Below are 9,432 nucleotides of genomic sequence, written 5' to 3' on the forward strand. Positions count from 1 at the left end.
TGGGCGGCCATGGCTCACGGGCCCAGCCGCTCCGCGGCATGTGGGGTACACAAACCCGTGTCCCCTGCATCGGCAGGCAGACTCCCAACCACTGCGCCACCAGGGAGGCCCTATTCTCACTCTTTTCTCCCTTTCCCCTTTCTCACACACCCACATCTGGCCTCTGCAGCCACCGACAGACACCCCTGATTCTTCCCTGTCTCCCTCCTACCCAGCATGCGAGAGCTAGTTTGTGCAGGCTTGCAAAAACCGATTGTTAAATATTTAGGAATTTTGCGAGCTGGCTGTTAAATGATTAGTAGCTTAAAATCAGACATGGTAGGAGTATTTACAGCATAGAAATAGGCCGATGTTCCGAGGCAGGGTTTGTTGATGCGGTTTTTCTGAAAAGCTGGTCTTCTAGCACACCACTGTTCCATCTATTTCTGGCAAAGACACTTTGCTTTGCTGAGGAATATCCTAATTCTTTGATAGAGATTCAGTCTCTACCCCTCCCCCCACCCCACCATTCCTCAGCTCCCTCCTGGGTGGCGGGGAGATGGAGATTCTAGGGCCTGTGTTGTGCTGGGAGGGGAGAGAACAGTAGAAGAAGAGAAAGCATGAGGGAAGTAAGTGAAAAAGAGAATAAAAAGGACAGCAGTATAGAAAGGAAAGAGAAAGAAAAGGGAAGTAGCAGGAGGGCAGAGGTTAGGATAGGGAGAGCGTAACGACCAGCCAAGACTCACCTCACAGTGTCTTCAGGGGCACTTGGGCCATTTCCTCACTTGGGGCCAGAAGGTGGCCAAGTTGCTATGAGATGAGGAAACCGCCTTCACAAACTGTCCTGAAACAGGATGTGGGTGGGGACCCCCACAGCTGGGCTCTGGAGGAAAGAGGGCTGGGGACCTGGGCCGGTGAGGTCTAGGAGCCAGGATGCCTCTATCTCTAACTGTGGAGGGACTGGGGGCCCAGACTCCTGGGTCTGGGGAAGGAGGGAGGACCCAGACTCCCCCTCGACCTCACTCGCCAACCCTCCAGCCCCCACCCTTCCCCACCCCTGCTGCCTTTAAGGTGTTGAGACTCAGACAGAGGCCCAGGCTGCATTTAGCAAGTCCCTACCCTCCCCACCCCTTTCCTGGACTGCCTTGAGTGAGGCGAGATATAAAAAGGAGGAGAGAGCAGGAGTGAGGGTTCCAGCTGCCCTGATCATGAGCCCTTTCCTGCTGCTGGCCCTCCTGGGCATCACCGTGCCCCGTGAGTGAGGACCTCAGACGGGAGGGGACTCTGGAGGATGAGCTAAGACTGATTGGCTCTTCCCATCTCAGGAGTGCAGGCCCTGACCTGCTACTGGGGGACACTGGCGTCTGTGAAGAATGCATCGGAACTGCCCCTCCAGTGGACGACTAGCCAGAAGCACTGTGAGGAAGGCTGGAGCTGCCAGGAGGTTCTGATGCTGATGGAGAACGGTAAGGAGGGCCCGTGGGCCGCCGCCCGACTCCCACCCTCTCCTGTGCAGAGACGCTCCTATTGCCCCCGCTCCTACCGGCATATTCTGTGTACAAACTCGAAAGCCTGCTCCCCCCAGTACCAGGAGCTGTTCCCTCCTCGGCTACCCCGTGGCCTGCTCTGCAGCCTCTCACCCCAGAGCACGAGGCACATCCACCCTCTAGTCATGACCTCACCCTGGCCCGTCTCTCTCTCTTGGTCCAGGACCCCAAGTGTACGTGGTGCTCATCAAGGGCTGCACCCAGGCAGCCGATCACGAGGACCTCATCACCCAGCACAGGGCAGGCCCCGGCGTGTCCATCGCCTCCTACACCCGGGTGTGCCGGGAGGACTTGTGCAACCATCTGTCCACCAGCCTCCCTCTCTGGGCCCCGCACCCACCCACAGGTGCCGGAGGGAGAGGAGGAGGGTGTTTGGGAGGAGGGAAGCCATGGGGCTGAGGCGTTGGGGTGAGCACGCTGGGGATGCTCCTTTAGAATCCCTCCCTGCCCACCTTCCCCAGCACAGCTTCTTCTAACAGTCCCGGAGCAGAAAACTGGACCGCTTTTCCCATGTTCAACCACCCACCTCTGACTCTGGCTCCGGCACTGACCTGGTGCCAGCTCCTTCTTTCCATCCCGCTGGATTTGGTCCACGCGTGTTCTAGTCAGGGTTCTGGCATTTCCTCCTCCTAAGTGAAACGGGCCTGTGACTTCACACTGTTTTTTTCTGTCTGAGACCGTAAATCAGGTTTGGGGCTGTGTTCTGCATTTCTCTACTCTTTGGCATCTTTTGTGGACATGGGCGTCTTGTCTTCTTGGACTGTTTAGTGGAACTTGTGGGTAAAGCCACTGGGTCCTCCCCGGGCACCACTCCCTGACTCGTACCACCTCCTGTGCTCAGTCCCAGACGCCCCTTCCCAGATCTCACGTCCCCTCCTCAACCTTGCTGTCTCTCTAGCTCATGTTCCAAATGCCCTGCACCCCAGGCCTTCATGAGAAGAGCTTGAGGAGGGCACATTTGGGGGACACTAGGGAATTGATTCTTGGGGACCAGCAAAATGGGGGAGGGGTGGAGGGAAGGCACATGGTCTGAATTCAGAGCCTTCTCAGTCCTGCCTCCCTTTCTCTGTCACCTCCCCAGCCCTGGGGTCTGTGCGGTGTCCAGTCTGCTTGTCTGCCCAAAGCTGCCGGTCTGCAGCAGAGCTGACCTGCCCCGCCGAGAGCACACACTGCTACAGTGGGCACCTTCTGCTCAGTGCTGGTGAGCTGGACCAAGATCTGAGTCTCTGGGGAGGAAAGGCAGCTGAGGTCTGGGACCCAGAGGAGGGTGGGCCTGGCTTCCCAGAGCTGCGCCTCCCGCATGAGGGATGGATGGTCCCAGCAGCAGTGTCTCCCTCTCTCCCCTCCTCTCACTTTCCACAGGGAACCGCTCCACCCATCTGAGAGTCCAGGGGTGCATGTCCCAAGCAGGCTGCAACCTGCTTAATGGGACTCGGGAAATCGGGCCCATCAGTCTGCAGGAGACCTGTGATTCTGAAGGTGAGTGTCATACCCACAAGACCAAATGCCCTGCGCCGCGGCCTCGGGCCATGATGACCCTGTGAAAGGTGGACATCCAAACACATCCCACCAAAGCCAGCATCACGTCGTTCAGATATTTATTACTCACTCAGGCAGATGTGATGTAAGGGGTTCTCCCAGTAGGTGCTTCAGGTGGGGATGCCAGTAAGAGGTGTCCAGCTTAAGGGGAAACAGAGGGTGCGTGGTCCAGGGGACATATCTATAGGACAGGAATCCACTGGTGGGTGTTTTATTTGTTTTTGTTTTTTTGCGGTACGCGGGCCTCTCACTGCTGTGGCCCCTCCCGCCGCGGAGCACAGGCTCCGGACGCGCAGGCTCAGCGGCCATGGCTCACGGGCCCAGCCGCTCCACGGCATGTGGGATCTTCCCGGACCGGGGCACGAACCCGTGTCCCCTGCATCGGCAGGCAGACTCTCAACCACTGTGCCACCAGGGAAGCCCCTGGTGGGTGTTTTAAATGATGCTGGGCCTGTCCAGGTGGGAGAGGGGCAGGGGAGCAGGGAGGAAGGCCAGAGGGGCAGAGAGGGTGGGCTGCCTCGCGTGCCACTCTGTCCATTGGCTGGAGAAGTGAGTGCAGGTGTGCCGGCTGGTTTCCTTGCTGGGCGTGACTTGCTGCTTCCAATTCTACTTCTCCACACCCCGGACCTTGGGTAACCCTGGGTCTTCCACTTCCCCTTGACCACCCTCACCCATCCCCCACCCATGGTACTAGAGCACCCCAGCAGCCATGCTGCAGAGAAAAAAGATCAGAGAGGATATCAAGGGTGCTTCAGGTGTGACAGGAAAAGTAAGAGCCAGACGGGGACATGGGGAGGGTCCCCACTTCCCCATGGAAACCCAGCCAAACCGAACACCGGTGGATGAGAGTGGCCTAGAGTGTCTTGCTGTGAAGCACCTGCCCTGGCGAGGTGGGGAGTGGGGTCTTAGGAAAGTGGGAGAAGGGTCTTCCCTGTCCGAGCTTCAGGGAGAGAGTTGAGTGAGTTCCTCTTGTTTGGATCTCTCTGGCTGGACTGGGAGCCTTGAGGACAGAGCCTAGATGTCACTGACGCCAGGCTTCCAGCCTCGGGCAGCACAAGGGCTGGCTGAGGATGGGCACCCAGGATGCGTTTGCTGACGTGAGTTTGTACAGGATTCCAAGGTCTGTGGAGACCCCAGAGGACTCAGACCCTGGCCCTGCCCTAAAGGGCTTCCAGGACCGAGAAGGGAGACATCGCAGACACAGATGGTCACAGGGCTGTCGTGGAAGTGGGTCTGCGGGGGCCTCAGAGAAGGATGATACTGATGTCCTGGGAGGGGCAAATCAGGGAGGGCTTCACAGAGGAAGTGACCTATGAGCCGTGTCTTAAAGATGAGCTGCAGTTTATTCACAGAAGAGGAAAAGGACACGAACAGGCAGAGGAAACGGCTTGGAGGTGGGTGCAGCCCACTGGTTTGAAGGGGGTCCCTCGGCTCTGCCTGAGGAGGGGCTCATCGAGAGGATGGGGTGCAGCTGGGGGTGGTGGGTGATCACACGTTTTCCAGGTGGACAAGGTGAGTGTGGGCCATGAAGGCAGAGCCATTCCAAGCAGAAGGAACAGCGGGTGCCAGGCCAAGGAGGCAGGAAATGCCCTGCTGTGTCTTGGGAATGGATATTGTTGGGGGAGCCGAGAGGTAGGCGGGGGGTCCTGGTGGCGGGTCAGGTGTCTGCCCAGCCAGACTGAGGAGCTGGCCTTTCTGCTGAGGGCAGTGGAGCTGTGGAAGGGTGTTGAGCAGAGGAGGACAGAGTCTGGATCTTTCCTTCTCATTAATGCTGGTTTACTTATCTGGCCTTCGTCTCTGGGACTAGGTAACATTCATAATTCAGAAGGCGTTTCCGAAACAGATCAGATGCGCGCCACACACACCACACACCATAACGCACACAATACACTCAGGAGACACAAACACACACTGTGCCAAGTACACACCACACCTCACATACCGCACACGGGCCTCCTTAAACCTCACACATCCCGCACGCACCACAGACTTCACACACTACATATAGCACATGCCACACCCAGCACACAGACCACACTTCACACGCCGCGGACAGCACGCACAAACAAAACACAGGTACACAGGACACACACCATGCCACACCCATGCAACAAACATATACCACATACCTCACCAACACACTGTACACACACGTCACATAGCATACACACACCATACACATTTCACACATTCCCACACTACCCCACACACCCCACATACCCACTACACATCTACACACATCCCATATATGTACGCTCCCAAACCACACACGTCACATAAAACACAGCCATTAGGCCACAAATGGATATCCCTAATATATGTCCATATTCTGTTGCCTTTCAGCATCAGAGCCAGATCTTGGACGGTGCATTTGTCTTCCCTGGTTAAGTTCAGTTCGGTAGTTTAGCAAATGTCTGTTGAGCATCGGCAAGGCCAGGCATGAGAAGATGGGGTACAGTGAGATGTCAGGGAGTAAGTGGAGGACAGAAGGGCATCTCAGGGAGCTAGAACAGCTTCTGGAAGGCATGGGGGAAGGAGAGGACTGGGTGCCAGGACTGGGTGCAAAATGGACCACCGCAGGAGCCCAGACTAAAGAAGAACCAAAGGGCTGGGATTTTAACAGCCTTGACTCTCCCCCTAAGGAATAGGATGGTGGTCCCAGTGAGAGCAGTGGGTCGCACAGTCAGGGAGAGCACAGCCTTTAAGGGCTTAGCGTGTGAATCAGAAAGACGTGGGTTTCTGTCTGGGCTCTGCCGCTGAACCAGCTTTTGAGGATTACCACCTCTTTGAGCCTCTTTCACCAAGTTCAGGGAGGAGGAGATAACCCCAGACAGTCAGGGGTCGCAGAGTATACAAAGGCCCTGGGGTGGTATGTGCCTCCCATGTGTTCAAGGAAGAATCCAGAGGCCAGTGTGGCTCCAGCAGAGTGATCAAGGGGAATAAAGATATTTAAAAAAAGAAAAGGAAAGAAAATGGGGACGACAAGGATAACACCACCTGCTTGGTGCGGCGCGGGGGCCAGGGGGCCAGGAGGAAATGAGGCAATCCAGGCGAGGCAAGCTCCTTGGGAGGCTTAAAGGGGTTAACCCCTGGAAAGTAGTCATGGCAGCCGGGCACCTCAGTTAAGTGTTCAGTGCGCACGAAGCGTCTGAGTATTTTTGTTTGGAACATAGGGCTTCTCAGTTAAAAGAAATCTGCGGTGTCAGGCTGCCCTCCTTATTTTCCAGATAAGGACCCTGAGGCCCAGAGAGGGAAGTAGAGATTGGCTCTTGCTAAGGAAGAGCCATCCATCTCTCTCACACCCAAAGGGAGGAGCAGCCGTCCCCAAGGGGGGTTGGGAAAAGCCCCTGCGATGTTCCAGCAAGAACAGGGGAAAAAACTGGGGGTGGGGCTCGGACTTCCTGTGTCCCTGCTAATCTGAGGTTGAGGGACCCAGCGGCTAGATGGCTTGGAGGGTGAGTCAAGAACGTGACCATCTTCCCAAGCGCAGGACCAGGCAGGCCCCTGAATCACCCAGACCCTGGTCATTCCTTCTCCGCAGCTATGCTGACCTGTCATCGGGGGGTCATGCTTCGGACTTCTCAAGACCTGACTCAGAAACCTGTCACGTGGTCCGCGAATACGGAGCAGCTGTGTAATCGTGGGGAGGTGTGTCAGGAGACGCTTCTGCTCATAGATGTAGGTGTGTGGGCTGCCCAAGAGGGCAAGACCCCCGCATGGGGTCCTGCGTCTCGCTGCCCTGGATTCTGTGCCCTGAATCTCCTGCCAGGTTCCCCTCACGCTTGCAGTTCTAAACCCAATTCTCCCTCTTTCTGCACCTTGTTTTCCCCTTCTGAAACCAAGGGGGCGAGGTGATGGCGATCATAGTACCTACCCTGCTGCGTGGTCGCTAGGCTGTATCCGGTAGTCCAGGCAAAGGGCTGAGAGAGCTGGCACAGAGCAACCTCAGTGGCTGTATTCAAGGTCTAATGAGCTGCCCGTTGTGTGCCAGGCACTGTTTTAGGTGCTGTAGATCCCATCGCATCTGCCTTCTTGCCACTTTACGTGCCAGTGGGGAAGCAGAAGAAAAAAAAAAAAAAGAGTAAGATATGCCTATGGAGGTAAGAGCTATGGAAATTAATCCAGCAGGGAAAGGAGATAGGGAGAGTGAGGTGAAGGTGGTAATTTGCTCTCTGAGGATGCTCTAGTGAGAAGGTGACATTTGAGCGAGAACTGAGAGGTGGCAGAGCTGGGGGAGGACCCAGGCTCTGGCCCTGGTCTTCCCCGTGCACTCACCGGGACTTGTGCTCCCGTCCTCAGAGGACCCGCATCCCGCCTCTGCCTGCTGTGCACCGAGGAACCCCTGGCTCTGCCGCCTTCCGAGTCTCCCCTCCCCCCACCCAGCTTTCACTCTGTCACCCCTCAGGACTCAGATCGCTCCTGGTGGGGAGCAAAGGCTGCAGCAAGGCCAGGACACAGGATTCCCAGGCTATCTCCATACACTCGGGGCCGCCCGGAGTGCTCGTCGCCTCCTTTGCCCGGTTCTGCACTTCCGACAAGTGCAACTCGGCTGCCAGCAGCAGTGTCCTGTTGAACTCCCTCCCTCGTCCAGGTGTGGGACCCCAGCGGGCTGGGTGGGACCGGGGGTGGGGAGAGATGGGGCCCCAGAGATACACTCTGGGGCTCAAGGAGGGTGGCTAAGAGCTAAGAGCAGAGCTGTGCGCCCCCAACTTTCTCTCTGCTCCCCAGCTGCCCCTGCCCCGGGAGACCTGCAGTGTCCCACCTGTCTGTCCGTCTTTGGATCCTGCACACAAAACTCTGATACTGTGATGTGTCCTAAGGGCACCAGTCATTGTTACCAGGGTCACATTGCTCTCAGGGGAGGTGAGTGCTGAAGGTCAGGTCCCAAGGATGAAGGGGCTGGGGGCCTCAATTCACTGGTCCTGAGGTGGGAGGGTGCTTGAGACCCTGGCTTATGCGTTTGAGGGTGGAGGGGGCTGGGGACCCAGATTTTCTAGGTCGGAGGGAGGAGGGGCCTAAGAGCCTGGTCTCTTGGTGTGACGGGGGAAGGGTCTAGGACTCCTAGGGTTTAGGAATTTAAGCTGAGGAAACCTGAGCCCTCTCTGACCATATTCACTCTCCAGGTGGGCTGAGCTCCCCAGTGGACATCCAGGGCTGCGTGGCCCAACCTTCCAGCTCCTTATTGAACGGTACCCAGAATATCGGGGTCTTTTCTGTGATTGAGGACCGTGATGAGGCTACAGTGCCAAATGGAGCTGCCCCTACCCTAGTGCCAGATGGAGCTGCCCCTGCCCCCTACCTGGCTTGGGTGGCAGGGCTGGGACTATCCCTAGCCCTTTGGTGTGGGGCGCCCTCCCTGCTGACCCCATTTCCCCATGATTCTTAGGCCTTGCTGACCCCCTAGCCCAAACCCTCCCTCTGACCTCATAACTAAATAGCCTTGGACACGGAATTATTTCCCAGTCCTCTACACGAGTTATCACCCACACCCACCCCACGTACTGTATGACCTGATGACAGGGCCTCGGAGCAGCTGAACTTGCCCTGCGGGAGGGTGGACATTCAAGCAGTGGCCCCGTGTGTGTGTGATAATAAAGACATTGTCCTTTCCCCCAAATGCTGGGGTTTCCCTACGTGAGGGGAGGGGAGGGTTCCCAGAGATCTGGCATGAGGGAGGAGAGGAATCCGGTGACAGATTGACCATCTCAGGCTGTCCTTTACTGATCTGGTCCACATCCCCATTGGACCCCACTGGGCGGCGGCAGAGTCTTCAGCTTGCCGCAAGTAAAAGCATTTGGGCATCGCCATGACTTGGGAGGCGAAGGTGCACCGGGACCAATGAGGCTTCTATCCCAGTAGCCAGGGCCTCAGCACCAACAGCGGGCTCACCCCACTTGAATAACGTAAGGGTCTGTGTGAAGCAGAGAAACAAGAGGCTTTGCACGGTTTCCTGAGGCTGATATCATTGGGGCTGTTATCATCCTAGGTCTGAAACACTGAGGAGAAGTCATGACCGTTACTAGGATCTGGAGGGGGTGGTGTTTACAGAACGCTGCCTGCCAGGATCTCTGACCCCAGGCTGAAAACCCATCCAGCCCACAGCGACACTACAGGGAGGGAGCTGGGGAATTAATGCCCCAACCTCACTCAGTGTCCGCCCTCTGGTCTCCTGTTGGGTCTCCCCATTGACTGAACCCAGCTGGAAGGCAGGAGATCCCACTGACACTCCCCACAGCGCAGGGCAGGGGAAGAAGCTGAGAGAGTGAATTTGAAGAAGGAAACAGAAAGTGTCCAGCACAGTCACCCCTTTCCCTTGTCCCGATGAAAATCAGAGTCCTCAATACAGAAGACACAACTCCCATCCGTT

At 56.8% G+C, this 9,432-nt stretch overlaps 1 protein-coding gene across 1 annotated transcript; it reads left to right on the plus strand.

Annotated features, from left to right (window-relative positions):
* The first annotated feature begins 1,187 nt into the window (after nt 1-1,187).
* On the plus strand, nt 1,188-8,738 carry CD177 (CD177 molecule). Its single transcript, XM_029241731.1, has 9 exons — nt 1,188-1,233; nt 1,305-1,445; nt 1,690-1,872; nt 2,608-2,727; nt 2,889-3,005; nt 6,607-6,747; nt 7,471-7,656; nt 7,794-7,928; nt 8,189-8,738. The coding sequence occupies exons 1-9, from the start codon at nt 1,188-1,190 to the stop codon at nt 8,449-8,451; spliced, it is 1,332 nt and encodes a 443-aa protein (XP_029097564.1). The 3' UTR covers nt 8,452-8,738.
* The last annotated feature ends 694 nt before the right edge of the window (nt 8,739-9,432 follow it).

The sequence above is a fragment of the Monodon monoceros genome, unplaced genomic scaffold (genome assembly GCF_005190385.1).
Source record: "Monodon monoceros isolate NGI ecotype Baffin Bay Population unplaced genomic scaffold, NGI_Narwhal_1 Super_Scaffold_10, whole genome shotgun sequence".
NCBI classification, from domain to species: Eukaryota; Metazoa; Chordata; class Mammalia; order Artiodactyla; family Monodontidae; genus Monodon; species Monodon monoceros.